General features: G+C 40.9%; 2 protein-coding genes across 5 annotated transcripts in view; one reads left to right on the plus strand and one right to left on the minus strand.

Annotated features, from left to right (window-relative positions):
- The first annotated feature begins 24 nt into the window (after positions 1-24).
- HHLA2 (HHLA2 member of B7 family) lies at positions 25-12,817 on the plus strand. Of its 4 annotated transcripts, none has more exons than XM_066572031.1 (8): positions 25-197; positions 1,058-1,162; positions 3,975-4,068; positions 5,175-5,495; positions 5,951-6,211; positions 8,011-8,301; positions 10,295-10,386; positions 11,281-12,817. In XM_066572031.1, the coding sequence occupies exons 3-8, from the start codon at positions 4,005-4,007 to the stop codon at positions 11,377-11,379; spliced, it is 1,128 nt and encodes a 375-aa protein (XP_066428128.1). In that variant the 5' UTR covers positions 25-197; positions 1,058-1,162; positions 3,975-4,004; the 3' UTR covers positions 11,380-12,817. The 4 variants fall into 4 exon arrangements, with proteins under 4 accessions (XP_066428128.1, XP_066428131.1, XP_066428130.1 ...); XM_066572034.1 differs by having other exon boundaries at positions 25-187; XM_066572033.1 differs by lacking the exon at positions 25-197 and adding an exon at positions 248-621 and having other exon boundaries at positions 1,051-1,162.
- Positions 12,818-13,796: 979 nt separating this feature from the next.
- The window catches only part of MYH15 (myosin heavy chain 15), a 42,368-nt gene continuing 37,177 nt past the window's right edge, over positions 13,797-18,987 (minus strand). The window contains exons 36-41 of the mRNA XM_066572030.1: positions 18,848-18,973; positions 18,290-18,460; positions 17,683-17,787; positions 16,346-16,441; positions 15,702-15,839; positions 13,797-13,926 (exon numbers count right to left, since the gene is read on the minus strand). Coding sequence (XP_066428127.1) covers positions 13,909-13,926; positions 15,702-15,839; positions 16,346-16,441; positions 17,683-17,787; positions 18,290-18,460; positions 18,848-18,973 — 654 coding nt within the window. The 3' untranslated portion in view covers positions 13,797-13,908. The remainder of the gene's footprint in view (positions 13,927-15,701; positions 15,840-16,345; positions 16,442-17,682; positions 17,788-18,289; positions 18,461-18,847; positions 18,974-18,987) is intronic.

Genomic DNA, 18,987 nt, shown 5'->3' on the forward strand with positions numbered 1-18,987 from the left:
AGGCCACACCGCCAACCCGCACGGAGCTGGTCAACCTTTCAGCTCTTGAGGCATTTGACGGAGCTGGTGAACTTTTAAACTTTTCTTCCTTCCCGAAGACAAACTTCAGAACGGCTCGCTCCGGGCAGGTGCAGAGCGGGCAGCGGCGGCAGCTCACGAACTGAGGTGCGGTGGTCTGCAGCTGGAGGTGCGGCAAAGTGAGTCTGGGCAGCCAGGAGCTGTAGCATTAGCCGTGGGTGCCGGCTGGACGCGCCCTGGGGCGGAGTGGGGAAGGCAGCGGGTTGGAAAGCTCCGTCTCCCGGGAATGTGCTTGGCACTGGTGAAGCACCTCGAGTGCTGCGTCCAGTTCTGGACATCTCACTACCGACAGACTTTGAGGCGCTGGAGCGTGTCCAGCGAAGGGAGAGGGAGCTGGTGAAGGGTGTGCAGCTGCCATGAGGAATCGCTCAGGAACTTCCTGAAAGGAAGTTGTAGCCCGGTGGGGATCGGTCTGTTGTCCCAGTTAACTAGTAACAGGACAAGAGGACACACCCTCAAGCTGTGCCAGCGGACGTTTAGATTGGATATTGGGAGGAATTTCCCCACTGAAGGGGTTTTCAAGCATTGCAATGAACTGCCCAGGTACCTCACCATCCCTGAAAGTGTTCAAGAAACGACTGGACGTGTCACTTAATGCCATGATCTAGTTGAGAAGTTCATCAGTCAAAGGTTGGACTCGATGATCTGAGGTCTTTTCCGACCGAAATGACTCAGTGAATGCACTACCAAAGTCTTCGAGGGGACACACCCTTTCTTGCCACTTCTCCCTTCATTTTGTTTGGAGTTTTTTGTAAGCCCTCTTCCCGAAAATGCTTGAGTCGTTTTGTTCTGCTGGAAACCAGATGGCACAGACAAATTTTGAATTGTCCAGAGAGAATAAGTCACTGTTAGAAAATTACTGTTAGAAAATAATTGCCTAACCCTGCAGGCAGCCCTAGGCACCTACCTGTTGTTTCAGATGACCAGCTTTTTGTCATGATTACTTTTACCTTACGTTCTTTTTCTCCTGAGCCCGCAGGGATCTGACCTCGCTCCCGGTGCCAGGTTCCTGCGCTCTGCCCCTAAGAGAATTGGCGCTGCCGCTTGCATCCCCGAGCGCGTTGGGAGCGGCATCGTGACTGCTGTAAGCCTCCTCATTTCCTCCTCATTTCCTCCGTTACAGCTTGCAGGAACTTTGGGTTTGCCAGGCAAAAGAAATGGTTAAGAGAAAAAGTTTTTTAAGCCCGAAGAAGGTAACATAAAAGGTGTGAAATCTTTGCGTGTGTCGAATCGTAGATCTCATTGTAAAAACAGCTGCTACCCTTAAGGGGACTGCGCGAACTTCTTTGTTAGTTACTTGAGCCCTGAGCCATGCGGGTGGGTCAGAGTGCAGCTGAAGAGAGGCAAAGATCAACAGGGAGAGAGACTGTGGAAATTTTCTTCCATTCGGAGTATTTCATAACAACTGAAGTATGGAGTTAGCATTTAAGTTGTAAGGGTTTCCTTGTGGGGAGGCAGATAATGGCTTCTCTGTTTTACTGTGGGAAATCTGAAGATTCAGTGAGGAAATTCTAGAAAGCTGGTATCGTTGTGGCAGGAGATTTTAGCAGTATGTGATTAACATGTCTTTTTGAGAATTTTACATTTTACAAATTGTTTGTTTTTCTTGTTTGCTTGTTGGTAAAAATGAAAATCTTCTGGTATTTCCCAGTCCTCGTAAGTGTGTGTATATGCTTGAAATGTGTTGTTGTTAAGTTGCATTGAAAAGGAATAAATCAGAATCCTTTGTACTAAGAAATAAATAAATTTTATTTGAAAGGAGGGTATTTCAATATGCATACCTGCTCTCAAAGAGGTCACTGAGTAGTACACTGAGCAGCCACCAATCCCAATGGCTGCAGGAGTGCCCTGATCAGGTTTCAGCTTGACTGCAGAGTTCAAAAATGGGGAAATACTTGGATACAGTTTGGTCACTGATTAACCCAAGAAAGAGAAAACAAAGCAAAGTGTTTGTTTCCTGTAGTAGCCAAAGCAAATGCAGCATTCCCCCTGCCATTATTTGAGCTGTATGTCTTTGGAGATGCATTTTAGCACCTTGCCTTGCTCTCAGAAACCCTGGCTGAGCTGTTTTCCAGTTGAGCCTGTGGTGATTCTCTATGAAATAATTCTCCTGAAAACTAGACCATCAGTAACTAACATGATTCCAGTGAACTTAATTCTACTTGTACACTGTCTGTATACATTATTTCATATTGGTATTTCACTACCAAGCCTTAGGGCATGACTTCTTGGTTGTGCCACTTACATCTGTGACAAACAGGCATTGTTTGTTTGTTGCATGTTTGTTCAGTACCTTGCAGTGTGACTCTAATTATCAGCATACAGACACTTTATTCCTGTAAGACCCCAGAACTTGCTGAAAAGACTGGCCAGAACCTACACTCCTCAGATTTTTCTACAGACTGGCATACATTTTTCTCTAATGGGAAGATCCAAAGCTACAGTTTGTGCTGAACATGAAAATTTTCAGCTAAGTAGTTATAGCTGTTGTATTTTGGAGCAGGTTATGGGGCACAGCTAGAAGGTGGGAGTCAGTGTGCACTGTCCATGCAGCCCCCAAAGGCATCACAGAGGTACCACTGGAGCCATGTTACTCTCAGAGCATCACTGCCAGTGAAAGGTGGCAAGTCAATTAAACATGGCAGATCCCTCACTAAGGGAAACACAACATTGATTGCAGTTTCTGAAATTCAAACATTAAGCACAGTATATCTTGTTGATCAAGCTGGAAGTGATAGGTAAATAAGCAAAAAATCCAATAAAACATGATGTGCCCCACTTGCCAGTGCAAGGGGTAAAGAAAGTAGATACTGGCAATTGTTGCTGACATGGAACAAAATTATGTATCAAATGTTTATTTTACCATTGCATCTATTTCTGCCTCAGATTTAATGTTTTGGTGCCTCTGTTTTTTTGTTTTGTTCTGTTTTTTTCTCCTAAAAATAGTGAGAATACATAAAACAAGCACACTACCTTTTCAAAAGAAATAATACTCAAAAATCTTTAGGATTTAAGATTCACATCCACCACAAATATAGTCTCAGACACCAGTCAAAATTATTCATAATACTAAAAGGTTGGGCTAGCAAGCCTGGCTAAACCAGTTAGAAATGGTACCTATAGCTGCCTTTTGGGGAGAAAAAAAAAGGACTAGGAAAATCTATTGAAGTCTTTTCAAGTTACTTGATTCATGAGGTAATTTCTCCACTGGGGTATGCTGTATTTTAGGATAAGACTGCATTCTTCCTCCATTCAGGTAATAGTTACAGTAAGGTTATTCTTTTTCTGTTACGCATGAGAGGTTCCAGTTCATTGCTGTCTGACAAAACAGAAGATACGATGAGAGAGTCTCCTCCTTTGCATTCCCACCCTAAATTTCCATGCACGCATTTTTGAAAGTGTAAAAAGTGTGAAAAGTTCTCTATATCAGTAGTATTTGCAAATGCAATCAAATTTTCCACCCCAGAAAGTCAAATGTTGCAGTAATCAGAAATATATTTTAAAAAGTAAAGAAAATCAGGCTTGACGAGGGATATCTTACATACTTTTGCAAATTTGACTTGACCAATTTTCCTTGGTATCCTGTTCAGGAATGAGGAAGATTAATATTCCCTAGCCCTGCAACAGCACTGATAGTAAACACTTTCTATTTATTAAAAATAAAGCATCAATCTGCAAGGAGCTACAAGGTAATGAGTGAGCCTCCACTACTATGTAATGCGTAGGATCACATAATGAATGACTTAAATGTCAAAAATCTATACCAAGTCTGTTGCAAACAAAAAACATGATACATAGGCCTATAGTCCTTTGCAAGCTGTAGAAAGGAAATTATATACGGACATGTCTTTTATCTGCATTTAAACAGGTTTTATCCCCTGCTTTTATTTTGCCAGTTTGACCTGAATCTATGAACCAATGAAGAAATGAAAGGACCGAGCATACCAGGTGTCATGATCTGTGTATTTCACATCAGTGCTACACTTTGGGGTAGGTTGTAGCTGAAAAATACTAAAGAAGACCATTATTTTTAATTTTTATAAAGAAGAGTTAGTGAATTCAAACACTGTTTATTAATGGTAAAGAATCAATTTTGGGTAATGTAAAACACTTCTGAAGCCAAAGACTGCTTGTCAGGTGGCTGCTTGGATGGCTGTGGCCATTGAGCCCCCAAACCGTTACCTGCCAATGTTTCTGCCCCACTGGCCTCAGCAGGCAGTGCTTTTCAGTTCAGACTGAAAATGCTTTGCATCAAATTGGCTGACTTTGCATAGAGAAGACTAAGGAAAAGTAATTTAGATTGTTCTGCCAGATGAGCTAGAGATGGGACCAGAATGTCTGAGATGGCAGCTGCCCCTGAGCACTCACTACCAGCCTAACAGGTTGTCTGGCCTTGGCCAAGAAGTCAATGTGATGATGCTAAGTCAGTCAGTTTTTTGAAAGATTAATTTTAAATTTCTCTTGTATGCTAGCAAGGCCTAACTTAAATGTTGACAGAAATGAGATGCTACCACTTGTGTCAATTTTTGGGATGCACACCTTAATTATCTCAAGGGCCTGAGACAGAGCTTCCTCATCCTGTCTATGGTGGCAAAGCTGTTTCAGGAAGTTCCGTCCTTCCCATCAGTTGCAGAGACATGTCTTTTTTCCCCGTGATGGTACAACTGCTTGGCACTGTGTGAGGGTGGTTGGTAACATGGGGCATTGTAACATGGCACTGTGAATGTTTGAACATGAAGGAAGCTGCAGCTCAAAAGGCTTTATTTTAAAGTCTAAGGTGGAAATGATGTGGTTCAAGGTGTGGGAACACATTTGAAGCTCAGGTGGTAAGGTGGCAGTGTGCTGATTTGAGTATGTAAGCGCTTACTTGAGATTCCTGCGTAAACTGATTAGAAGTTCAACGAGCAGAGCTCTGTGGTGTAATCCTGATTAAACTGAATGGGCACCCTTGCTGTCCCAAGAGATTCATGTGACAGAAAAGTCATTAAAGAGACGTGTGCAGACCTGCAAGAGCATTTTTTTGTCAGGGATAAATAGGTGCAGAAATATACTTGTAGACTTGATTAAACTTAGTCATTTGTACTTATGGGCTTTAGGTTTTACAGAACAAGAAGAAGTAACAGGGCTGTTTTCCAAGGATTGCATCCTCCCTTGTCGTTTCCCACCTGGGCATGATGAGGTAATTCACTGGAAAAAAGAGAACAAAAATGTGCACAGTTACTACCTGCAGAAGGATCAGCTGGGAGAACAAGATCCACATTACAGACTCAGAACACACCTTTTCCATGGGAATATCCCTAGTGGAAATGCCTCCTTGAAACTTAGTAACCTGACCATGACTGACGAGGGCTCTTATACCTGCTACGTGGGAACAGCACAAGATCAAACAGAAGTGGAAGTGCAACTACACGTTAAAGGTCAGTAAGGCATCAAAAACCCTTGGATCACACCACCGCAAATGGAATGGCACCAACATATTTCCTTGTGTGTCTCCCATGGAATCAAAATCTTCCAACACAGCAGAGCACCTTTTGGGCCTGATGGTGTTATGCAGCAGTTTTTTTCCTCTGGTGAAATATTTCAACATGGATTGGAAAATTATAGTGCAGTACTTGCGGTACTTGTTTTCATAACCTACAGCACCTTGATTTCTAAGGGCTAATTATGTGGTACACATAATGTGGCTTCTCAGAACTGTACAAATCTTGGCCTTGTAAGTAGCTGTGCTTTCTTCTGAAATCAAACACAGATGAAGTTTTGTTCTCGGCGATATTCATTCTCCCCAATGGTATTTTAAGAGTAATCATTTCAAGTTAAAAACCATTTTGTAAGTAGTAAGATTTATTTTTTTAAATTATTTTTTCATCTACAGCTCCTTCTTCTTATGCACTGGAATACCAAAAGGCAAACACAGAAAGGAGACTGAAGTGCTATGCTTTTCTCACTTATCCAGCACCAACTATATCTTGGGTACAGGGCAATATATCCATCCAGGAGACAGACTGGGAGGAAACTAGGAATGGAGTTCTCTATTCTCTTAGAAGTGACAAGGACATTATAAATGTGACAGATACTTACTACTGTCATATTCATTTGGATCATGAAGTGTGGGCCGCTGAATGGAAGATGCAAGGTAGGAATGAAATCTCTTTCAGCATTGTTACTGAATTTCACAGCTGGCTTCAGAGTCAAAATAAAGACAGTCTTTCTGCAGTGGGGCAACATGGATATGGGACAGTGCAAAAGGATATACCTTTCTCTTTGAAATGCATTTGTTAGGATTACAAAGCAGCATACCAGTTGCTTCCAAGAAGTAGGAATGAGAGGGGCTAGCTCACCCTTCTGTAAGTAACTCTTACTCTTAACATCTTTTCTATATCAGTTTCACATTTTAAGAGGTGCCTAATAAACAAACTTTACCCTCTATCAATAAAAGAATTCTGCTCATTGGGCAAAATAAATGGAAACCTTAGAGAATATGTGGGTTCTGTGAGGGAGGTGAAAGTTTGCCTGCTGCTCTAGCTGGATATGATCTGCTTGATCCTTTCATTGTACTTCTCTTCACATGCATCCTTAAGTACCAGTCTGAGTGCTGGGTGCATGTGAATGGAGAGCAGCAAACAGTTTGCATTTTAGTGAACAGCAGCCCATTTTTTTAGTTAAGGAAAAGCAGGACTATGAAATTTCAACTCTGCTTTGTCTTCCTCCTGAATTTCATTGGAAATTCACTTTGAGTAGATAACTGGTGGTTTTCAACCTTTCCTATTTCTTAGAAAATATTTGTAATTGAAGGAAGAGCAATGCAAGAGCAGTTCTCTTGTGAGATGTGCATGGATGCTTCTTCCATCATCCAGATTACCCCCTAAAGTGTATCCAGACACTCTCAGTGCCTAACCCACTGCATAAGCTCCAGAACAAGAGTGCAGTTTTTAATTTACATGGAATAGCTTACAATATGGAAGGTTGCAAGTATGGCATCATAGTAGCTACCAAGTGCACTGTGTCTCTTTTGTTATCTATGCCTGATCCACAAGAGAAAAGGTACATTCCATTACATACATACTTGCATTTTCCTGCATCCATATAACGCCTCAGTAGAATATTTTGAAAACAAACTGTTCTCCTCTTGTTTCTATAATAGCAGTGTACAATTCTGTTTTTTTTGTCTTCATGATTTTTCAGCCCCACACCTTTGTTCATTAACCCCCCCCCCACCCAGAAATCAAGTGTAGTTATACCATGTCAAAATAATCTATTACCTTCCTCTCCAGCTGACTGCCAGCCACCACTGCTGTCAAATCCCTGCTGTCAAATCCGTAGTTGTGCTATGATGTTAATTTGTCTTGTATTAGTATTTTATATATTAGGTGTTAATTCCACTTACCTGCCTTCTCCTTCCCTTTCCTGTTTTTTAAAAGCTATTTATTAATTGTTAAATGTTCAATATGGACAAGTAAAGTACTTAAGATCACCATAACTGAAAGTTATTTCTTACTACATACAGTCTTTTTATTCTTTTAGTTAAATTATGTTGTGTTTTATCCTTTTGCTTCAGGTGTGCAGTTATCTGATCAGTTCCATTTTCTCTCTGCTCCCAGCATGTGGAATTTCCTGCTGTTTTATACAGACTAGACTGAATCGCTTCTATTTATGAGCCCCTCAATTAGAGGGAAAATAATCAATTTTAAAAATAAGGATATTCATAAATATTGCCAATACCAATTAGATTTTTGTGTAAGATACATGTGTTTTTAAAATCTTCAGATGCTTCTAGAAACATACTGTGATATTTGAATGCAATATCAAAGTAGTGAAATATGTTTTTTTATTTGTTCATGGTAGTATCAAAACTAAGAAAAAAATCACAGAATGTCTAAATAACCTTCACAGTATTTTCCAAAAAAAGTGCAGAGAGCTCTTTATCTGTTTCAGACCACCTGCCTAAGGTGGAAGGAGAGAGCACCGTAATTCCTTGTGAACATGGCCTTGACACTGCAAGCACTGACGGTTTCAGTGTTGTCTGGACATTACACAGAAATGCAGTGACTTCAGTCCTGGCCTCCTTCAATGGCACATCTCACTCTCACCAGCCTCGAGTCCAGATTAACGAAAGTGACTTTTCGCTGAGGTTGGATCATCTTACTGCAAGTGACAGTGGGGAATATCTGTGCAATATTTCAACACCTCTCTACACAAAACTTGCTGTGACAACTTTGCATGTTGGTAAGTTGCCACTCCTTCCATTTCAAAGGATGAGGATGAGGACCAATCTCAAAAATAATCATTACATAGAAAGAATCAATATTACAATAATGAGCTAAAAACTAGTCATGGAAACAGCTCTAGAGTTCAGAGTGTACCCCTTGAGGAGGGACATTGGCTCCACTGGAAGATGCTTTTCTTTGTGAATGGATTCAAACTTCATTACATGAATTGGGTGAGAATGTAGTGGGACAGCAGTGACAGCTGTTTGCCAGCTCTTGCTATGCTGATGCAACATGCACTTATTTTTGTGTAATTTGGTGTGATTGGTACAGTTGGGTGGAGGAGAGACGTTTTATTTTTGTTGGCTCGGAAAAAAGAAAGTTACCAAAGATGTGTTTATTTAAAGACTAGAAGTTTATTTTTTTCAGTCAGCAGCTTATTGTGGCAAAGGTTACAAAATCAATGTCTGCCTTCAGTTGCCACCAACTGCTTTCATAGCTGGGGACACAGCAGGGCTCTCAGAGTTCTGTCCTAAATGCTCTGCTGACAGCAAACATAGTTTTAAATGTAGCAGAGAGATGATGGGAAGCCCAAAGCTTGTGGTATAAGTTTGGCTGCAGAAGAAAGCTTGTTGAGAACACACAGTTGTTATTTTCAAAGCTTTAATTCTACACAGCAGGCCTTTTTTAGGCCTGGGGATATATATGTTTAAATGCATGCCTGTGTTTTTATGAGCTATAGTAAATTCCCAGCTGTGAAATCTTACTTACAGTTATTGCATTGTCAGTAGCACATACAACAGTAGCACACAGACATTTCACACAATTACATACAATCACCAAAAAGATTGAAAACTAATAGAGGAGACCTCTTCTAAACAAAGAAGGGAACTTGAACCAAGCCAAGCAAATAAGACATGAAAAATAGAGACAACAGAAAAGGGGGTAGAATAAGTGCTAATAACTACAGATGAGCACCTTTGTGGCTTTCAGCACAGCCTGAAAGCAGATAAGTGGCTGGAGACAGTAGGGAATAGGCTATCCACGTTGGATAGCAGCCATAGCACAGCAGCTGCTGAGCAATCAGAAGGGTTTCCAAGGGCCACTGGAAAGAAGGCTTTTGAGGGGAAAAAAGAGATTTACAATCATCTCTCCTGCGTAAGGAAGGGTTGCAGCTTAAAGCTGCTCTTCTAAAGGAATTTACAAGATGTAAACATAGGTCTGCATGTGGTTACAGAGTCAAGCTAAAGGCAATGACTAGATTAAATGCTGTTTTAGCAGTTCTTATTTTTTAGCTGTTTTCCAGACATCCATAGGAAGTTTCCAGAGGAATGTAGAATTGTTCAAATTCTTTGGACAAGACACAGCAGGGGAAATACAACCTGAGGTAGAATAGCCGTACAGTTCTTTTGACAGTTTGGTGCTGTGCAGAGGTTTTTCTAGGTAGGCTTTGATCTCCTGTGGAATCCATGGTTATCACTCACTCATCTCAGGATTTCTTGTGTCCACCTGGATTGCATGGTTGCACTATGGAGCTGGGCAATGTTTCAGATTAAAGTTGCAAAGATTTTGCAGCAGGAGTCATGAAATTTATGATCCAGGCTGGATAACATTTACAGAGCTGCTCTGCTGTAAATCAGTAGTGCTAATGGCACTGAGCACTGTACCTGGAGACAGTGCCCAGCACACTGGGCAGTTGATTGGTTTTAAATGGGTCTTGTATTAAGAAGTTGTCAAATGCTATCCCATGAGCACACATGGAATTTGCTATCAGCACAATTAAGTAAAATAATCTGCTTTCATCTAGTCACACTTAAGTCAGTAAAGTATCACTTCAAAGTCTTACCACTATGAGTCAAGTAACTTGAACATTGTTGTCCTTGTCTCAGTTTCCTTGTAATGTTTCTTTCTCCCTAAATCATACCTTTTAGATTATAAATAAGAAAAAAATCATAGCTTTGATATATTTATTGAATAATCAGCCCTTCTTTTTTGTACTTGTATTTTTAAAGAAAATTCAGGTAACGCTGGGAAAATTGTGCTAGGAGTGGTTGGTGCAGTGGCAATAGCAGTGACAATAGCAGTGCTACTTTGCTATGTCAAGGTATGTACAATCATTAGAGTACTTATTTTTTAAGATACTGTTGATACCAAGCCTCTCAAGATTTGAATAAGGGTTGAGCCAAACTTTGCAACTTTAAAAAAATTGATAATCAGTAGCTGTAGCTAGACAGTTGTGATTAAACAACTGCATTGTTAGCGGTGTTTGCTATGCTGATCCTCTGTTGTAAGAAAAGGGAAGACAATCCCAATGTGAACGGGCTGTCTGGACAAGGGGCACCAGGAGTAAAGTCCAAAGAACTGAGCAGTAAGTGGGGAAAGGTAATTCTGGCAGTGGGAGATTGAAATCCATTGACCACCTCCTCAAAATGGACCCCCAACTGAAATTGAAGGGAAGTACCTAAATCCAGACCTTGAATGTTTGTCTGAAGATTTTGTCACAATCTGAATTTGGTAAGCTTCAGGAGGCATTTTATGGGTACCATGAGGTACAGCAAAAACACATTAGAAAGAAAACTGAAATTATTATGCCTCAGTCTTTTTTCATGTTTCTCTCTACACAGAGATTCACTTGCATGCTGCTTATTAAACAGTTGTAACATGCTTTAGGGATGATAATATACTTTGAGATGCAGTTGTCTAAACAATTTAAGCAAGATTAAGTTATCTTGGGGCCTGTTGGGCTGTCAAACATATCATAATCAGAGGAAGTGGAACAGTTGACAGGTTAATTTAGCTCTGGTTACATTGATGGAGGGCTAGATGGAAAAACCAGGAATGTTTCTGCACTGTTGTGTGCATGCTTATTTTACTCAGATAAAACTAAAATGGAAAATGCTGACTTAACTTTATGGTGAGTGTGTCTTGTTCTTGTTCCCCCACTAGAGGATTAATTTTACACATCAGTAGTTCTTATAAGTATTTTTATTTTGTCTAGAAAAAAAATAAGAGAAGAATCAAATCAAATCAAATCAAAAAGAAGAGAGGACACCTTGACGTACAGGAAGAAAATACCTCTCTGCACAGATACTACTGACACTGGCGATGAAAAGAACAAAGAGTTCGTCCACCTTCCCCTTTGAGTTAACAGTAAGAGCCACATGGAAATGTGATTTTCTGAGCAACAGTAGCAGACAAATGGGGAGGAAAAAAAGTAAATGGATACTTGTATGTGAAAAGTCATGGAGCAGGGCATCTCACCCCCCCACATGGGCTTATCTGTTGCCTTTTAACTGGTGAGTTAACTCAAACCAGACAGAGCTGTCTTGTAGTGAGTTATTTTGGCACCATGGGATTACCACCTGGAAAGACAAACTGGAATTCTGACTGACAGGCACCTGCCTTTACAAACTATATAAGCTATATCAAACTGTCACAAAGCAGAAATATTCTGCACATTTTCCTGGAAACATGGAGTTTCTCCTCAGAGCAGGGACACCTGCTTTGCAATTATTCCTCTGGAGGCTGAGTATTTCTTTTGCTAGTTTTAATATAGGTAGCTTGATATCATGCACTGTTTTATGTAATCTACTGGTAGTTCTTTTGTTTTATACTGTGTCAGAATTAACTCAGGTTAAGACCTTTCATGTGTTACCTCCTCTCTTTTCAATAAATAACTCATTTTATAAATAGACCTGATCTGCCATTCTTAGAAGCTGTGGGCTAGAATGATTTCTTAAATTTAAGCTGTTGCCAAAAATCTGAGGCTAAGGCAGGGCTTCTGTGAAGCTCCCACTTGTTCTGTGACAAGTCAGCATGCAAAATTGGATGTCCTAAAGGGACAAAGAAGTTTCCAGAGAAGAAGAAATCCCTAAATTTTGAGTGTTGGTTGGGGTTTTTTTTGGGTGAGGGAAAGAGAGCTTACTGGTTTTTATTTCATTTAATATTTTATTTTAAAGACCATGTCTGCTGTCGACAGTGGCAAGTCCGAGCCCAGCAGAGCGTGCTGGGCTGGCAGTGGTGGGGGGAGCAGAGAAGTGGCCAAGTGGGAACAGCTGTGGGGAACAAAAGAGTGGCAGACTGAGGTGTGAGAAGCTGAATGCTGCCAAACACAGCCTAGCACAGTGGTCTGGGAAATGGACTGTGTGACATGGACGATCCAGCTTTTGGGGGTTTATCCATCATTGCTCTCCATTGTCTTGGGCTCAGGGATAGAAAATGTTAGCTATGGGAGCCTCTCCCACCTGCTTTTGTCCTGGGGGCCACATGTTGTGTGGGAATGGTTGCCACCTTGTCTTGGTCTGGAAAAACACGTGGAGCAGGCAGCACTGGAACGGCTGCCATCTTGTCCTTGTCCCAGGGGACCACATGGACAGGACCTATGGGAAATGTTCGCCATCTTGTCTTTGTCCCAGTAGCCATATGGAACTAAGTTGAGGTGGTGAACACCTTTGTATGGGTAAAGCATCTCTTCCTGTATACTTCTGTTATTAACATTGTTGCTCTTTACTTTCAGTAAATTATCTCAACCCACAGTCTCTGCTTTTGTCTCTCTCTTACCAGTAAGGGGTGGGGGGAAGGCGAGTGGCTTATTTGGAGTTTAATTTTCTGGCTGGTGTTAAACCACCATGGACCAGTTCCCTGTTTAAAGGCAAGATTGAAAAGAATTCTTTATTTCTGAGCCACAGGGAGGTGTCCCTTGACACCATCTCCTGTGCCTGTCCTGTAGCTGACAAAGAGAAGAAGTCCCTTGACTGGTGGTAGTAGAAACTTACAAATTGACTGTTCATATGGAAATCTTTACTTTCTCTTCTCCAAAACTCAGGGTCCTACAAGCAGGACAAATGGAAGCTGGGTTTTCCCATCTTTAAGGGTTGTCCCTTCCACAGGTTTAATCTGTGCTGCTGTCCTGGTTCCAGCCAGGACAGGGCTATTTTTTTGCAATAGCCATGAGGGGACATGACCAGAACCCTAATGTTATTTGATGCCACCCCATTTCATTGGGGGTGGGGGTGGGGAGAGGGACTGTCTGTGCAGGTTCCTTCAAGGAGGGGCCCAGGGTGAGCATTTCTGCATGTGCATCACCCCCTCTTTTGTATACTTTTTTTAATTAATATTGTTGTTGTTACAATTAGTTTTCTTATCTCATTGCTGTTTCCAGGAAATTGTTCTTAGCCTGTGGTTTTTCACCTTTTGTGCTTTCAACTCCCAACTCCATTCCAGGAGTAGGAAGGAGAGGGGGAGCAAGAGAGTGGCAGTGTGGTTTGAGAGAGTGAAGGGAGAAGTACTGTTCATAAACCAGGACAGCTGCTTTAACAATCTGCATATGAAATACATGAGGCTGTGCAGCATGACTGGATTTGCCCTTAGTTTTGATTTTGTCAGAGATCTGCCAATTAGGATTTGTTCCAACATAATGAAGTCGGCTGTTGGCGAGATGCAATTTTCTATTGATCCCTAAGGCTTGGCAAAATAAAAACACAAATAAATGAATGAAATACGCTATGCAGTCTATTTGGATTTTCACTTGATGTTTATTTCTGTAAGTGCTTATTTTTTCTACATCTGCTTTCAGTTGTGCCTGATTATGTCAAGTATTTTCTCATATTTGTCAGCTTGGACTTTTTTATTCCTCTTCATGAACCTGAAAGGCAATTGAGATAGTATGCAACTGTTAAAAATAGAAATGTCAAGAGGTTTTAGTGTAAGGTCACAAGTAAGTGACAAAAACTGCACTAATGCTTCTGTTCCCTGGTATTACCAGTTTGTATCTGAAATAGACTAGCAGCAGTCTGGCCAACACTTGCCATCTTATTCCAGCTAACAGTACAGGTATCCTGTCCTTGTTCTAGATTATATAGATCCTTTTGATGGCAAAGGACTTCTACAACCCTTTTTTAATTGATGGTAGTGCTGTGAATGACACACACTCCCCAGAGTATCCAGGAAATGGGTACTCATAGCAGTAGACAAGATATTTCTAATGCTGCAGGATTAAAGTAGTCTCTACAGTGGCCTTCTCTCCCCAAAGGAGATGTTGTGATTTTTGGGATAACAGTCTCCACCTGAATGTGTTTCCTGGCAGCTTCTACAGTCGCTGCCCCAAGACCCTTCTAGTGGAGCTGCCACCGCTGCGTGCACCACTGAGCTCATCTTTTGGCAACACTCTGCTCCATTGCCAGAGCTGCAGTTGGTGTTGGCAAACAGCATCTGACTAGTAAAAACAGGCATCCACTTTTCTGTGACTTCTGCATTTTTGAAGCAGAAATAGAGTACCAGTAAGGTCCAGGAAATAAACAGCAACCTTAACAGTTTTTGAAAAAATAAATTATTCTCATGGTGTAGAGTGTTTGTTTGATGCCATGGCTTTGTGAATCTTTAAATGAGTTTATAGTGGTTTTGATTTTTTTTTCTGTAGGGGTAGAATAATTTAGAAAAATCTGTGGAAATTTTTTATCCTTAAAAGCTGCAAATCTTTCGAGGTTCCATTGCAGTACTGCTTCCATTGTACATAAATGTGTGATGAACCAGATGTTCAGGTAGTTTTAATGTGTCTTTGCTCTGGATGGTGGAGCAGCAGTAATTTATATCTGTCAAAGGTGATTTCATTAGGCCAATACAAAAGCAGAAATTAAGAGTGTAAAGGCATTTTCTCCCTTTATTAGCTTGGGAGCTATCAACTCCATAAAACATATGTGATGTTAAGCATGGAAGTTCATTAAACTTGCAAATGAAATAGATTTAGCAATGACCCAGCTCCTCTTTCTATCATTCCTAAAAGTAACAACCTCATTCTTTTTTGCCCTGTTTGCTGCAAGGCAACCATAGATAAGTTTGCTTTCAGTTCCAGACTAAGTTCTTAAGTGCCTTCTAGTTTCATTAACATTATTCTGCTACCATTCAGTTCAAGTGCAAAACACCACAAATATATTTCTAATCACTAATGACTTCCCAGCACCGAAGTGACTAATCACCAATATTTTCTTTTCATCCAGCTCTTCCAATCAATACAAGTTCGTTGAAAGAACAATGTTAAAATATCTAATGTAATACCCAGGTTCTATTACATACATAGAAATCTCCATCATCAGGGAAAAAAAAAGGTGGAGTCTTTTAATATCCCTTGCAAAAAGAAACCCCAAAACCCAAAACAAACCCACCAAATCACCAATTCTGCTTCTGCTGCTGAGAACAGAGGTTAAATGACAACAAAAATACAGAAAATATATTTTGTCCAAGGGTCAGATTGCTGTCCTACAGGGTTAAATTAATATTAAAATAAAGGGCAGAGTGAAACAGAACAAATGTAGAAACCCAAGAATTTATCCTAGTCTACACTACTTTCAGAGATATAACAGATACAGAGGACCCACTATTTTGTGTTAAACACTCACATCTACCCCATACATATGACCATACCTTTTTCATGCCAATGTCTCTTGACTTGCTCCTCAGCTTATTAACTTGAGATTCAGCTATTTCAGCCCTCTCTTCAGCATCATCCAGATCATGTTGCTGTTTTCTGTACTTTGAGAGGTACAGATTGGCTTGAGCTTCCTGTTGAGAAAAAAGAGTGCAGCTGATTTCCTCCTGTCCACATGAAACAAAGCTTTTAATTTCAAGTGGGATGGAAAGTGCTCAGCATGAGTAGGTAACAGCTGTATGGGTACCACTTGCCTCCTGCAGAACTGAGATTGTTGTTTTACAGAGTTGGTATTTCTAGTGGCATTTTCCAAGTGAACTAAGAGGCTTTCAATGTGTCTTCTGAGGGGCTAGGAGGGGCTGAGGGCTGTTTATTCCCTTCCTCCCCTTCTCTTGCAAATTATACTGCAATCTTAGGATAAAATGGAATACTTTTTCTTAAGTACAATCAACACATATGCTATATATTTTACTTTATATATAATATAAATACAGTTTTATATGCAGGGCTTATATAGATATGAAAATAATTATTTATGGGCACAAAATGTGTCTTTGTACTAGAAATTTCTATGGATAAAACACTGTAAGTTTAGAACAATACATATCTCAGAGGTAAAAAGATCCAGATAGTTACTTACAGCTTCCTCTGCTTGGTGCTTGTAACTCTTCACTTTTAATTGTAGCTTGTCAATCAGATCCTGCATCCTGGCAAGATTCTTCTTATCTTCTTCTGACTGTATCAAAACATCATTAATTGTGTTGATAGAGTAAAAAGGCTTAAAGCATCTACCACAATACAATAATTATGGATGCCATATCTTATAGCTCAAAGCACAAACTAGCCATGTCCAAATTTCTACATCATCATTGAAGATGTGTGTGTAGGGGTGAAAACTGAGACTACCCTTCCCATGTATAGATGCGTAAATATAAATGTATATAAAGGAAGATATCTATGCGGACACGCTTTTAGAGGTGTGCAGATACACACAGGCAGAGTTCCTTGCTCGGGGGTGAGGAGCATGCTTGTCATTATAAAGCATGTCATTACATATTGAAGCAGATACGGGAGAGCCTAGAACTGTGTAATTTGCATAATTTGAAGTTTGATTCGCAGGCATTTCTGGTTAAAAAAGCCTAGTTTAAGCTGTCATGCTCCACAAGCAGAGGGACCAGCTAATTCTGCCTGCACACTGCATTAACAAAAAAAACCTTCAGCTTCTCATACAAAAGTCAAAGTAAAACAACAGGTAGGAGGCTAAATAATCTCCTAAGGCAGATGGATGGGTTTATCTTCTTAATGTTGTTCAAAGAAAAAGGGTAAGTGCTATGTGCTGCAGGCTTTTTTTCAAGGCCAAGCAGCATGAGCAGCTGTTAGCAAACCTGCAGGAGGCTCAAGACTAGACCCTGCTGCTCAATAATAGAGCTCTGGGACTCAGCAACCCTACACTGAACAGGGCATTAGAGCCACTGAATCCTTCTGGCTCCTTTTAGCAACAGCAGCACAGCTGAGAGGGAGCTGGGCTCTTTCTTCCCTTGCATTGTAAACAGTCTACATTGAAGCCTGTTCCATATTAATACTGTGCTAAAAATGTCCAAATCTCAGCAACAGAGGCTTTCTAACATTAGTTACAGCAAATCAGGCAAGAGGATGATGATCACTGGCACAGGATGCCTGGAGAAGCTGTGGATGCTCCATGCCTGGAAGTGTTCAAGGTCAGGTTGGATGGGGCTCTGAGCAGCCTGGTGTAATGGAAGGTGTCCCTGCACATGGCAGGGGCATTGGAATGAGATGATCTCCAAGGTCCCTTCCAACCCGAAGCATTCTGTGATGGAAGCCATAGGGAGATAGTCCTCCTGTGCCTAAAGCTTCCAGCAATCAGAAAGCTCTGACTAAGGCCATCCATCCTCCTTTACTATAACCCTGAGGCTATTAATGATGTGTCTTGCCAGTTGCCTGGTGGTTACTGCATACCTGGTAAGTCAGCTCCTTTATGCGTCTCTCAAATTTGCGGGCTCCTTTTTGGGCGTCTGAATTGCGACGGAGTTCAGTCTCAAGTTCATTCTCCAGCTCACGAACCTGCAAAAAAGGAAAAACCCTTGCCATTATGCTACATATATGTAAAGCAGTACATAATTTGGTTCACAGTTCAAGAAATGCTAGGTATCTCCATAGTGTCAAATTTCAGGAAGAGATCAAAATGTCACCTTTGCACTCAGTTTTTTCATAAAAGTATTCCAGTTGCACCATCAGTCAGAGGTGCAGACATGTGCAAAGGCCAAAAATGTTTAACCAAAGCAAGCATTGGGAGACACTTTTGCTGTTTTTAAGTGCTGGGGCTTTTAATTATTTTTTAATCAAGGCCTTTGTTCATAGCTGGAACAAAGGCTGGTCAGCAGCTCATAGCTGGATGGGGAAGCATGTCTCCAAGAACTGCTCACCTGCATTTTGTGAAACAGAGGAAAGTGTCCATACTACCCCTTCTTGGCTTCTGTGAACTTACCAGGCAGCACTAGGCTACCAATGTGGTGCCAGTTCTATAAGCAGGAGATAGTGGTCTGAAGTTGGATCACAAACTTACTCTGGATTCCAGTTTTTGGATCTGCTTCTTGCCACCTTTCAGAGCTATTTGTTCTGCTTCATCCAGTCGCTTCTGGAGGTCTTTAATGGTTTGCTCCATGTTTTTCTTCATTCTCTCTAAATGAGCACTAGTATCCTGCTCCTTTTTGAGCTCCTCAGCCATCATTGCTGCCTGAAAAACAACCACATTTTACAGGAAATCCCATATGCTGCTGGATTATGATTTAGAATAAATGGTGGAAGATCAGTCCTAAACCATCCCTTATTTGGATTATTCACTCTAGCCAAAGCTCCACAGAATACCTTCCATGTGCATACCTTGCCTGGACTGAGAAAATGGAAGGACAGAAAAATCTTGGAGGCCTTTTTCCCCCTCTCTGTTCTAATGCTTTTATTTAAGTTTTCACCTCTCCCTTTTTCTTGTTTTCTTTATCCCTGTGCTTTACCACTAGGGTTCTTGTTTACAATGCCTACAAGTAAACCTATGACATTCACTACACTATAGTGTCCGTAGATGCTGTGGTATGAAAAGAAGTGAGCAAGGAACCAGCCTACTTACATCTGTGATTGCTTTCTTGGCTTTTTCTTCTGCATTCCGGCACTCCTGGAGTGATTCTTCCACTTCATTCTGCATCTGGGAAATGTCACCCTCCAGCTTCTTCTTTTGATTGATCAGGCTTGTGTTCTTTTATTAAGTTT

Source organism: Molothrus aeneus, chromosome 2, assembly GCF_037042795.1.
Source record: "Molothrus aeneus isolate 106 chromosome 2, BPBGC_Maene_1.0, whole genome shotgun sequence".
Lineage (NCBI taxonomy): Eukaryota > Metazoa > Chordata > Aves > Passeriformes > Icteridae > Molothrus > Molothrus aeneus.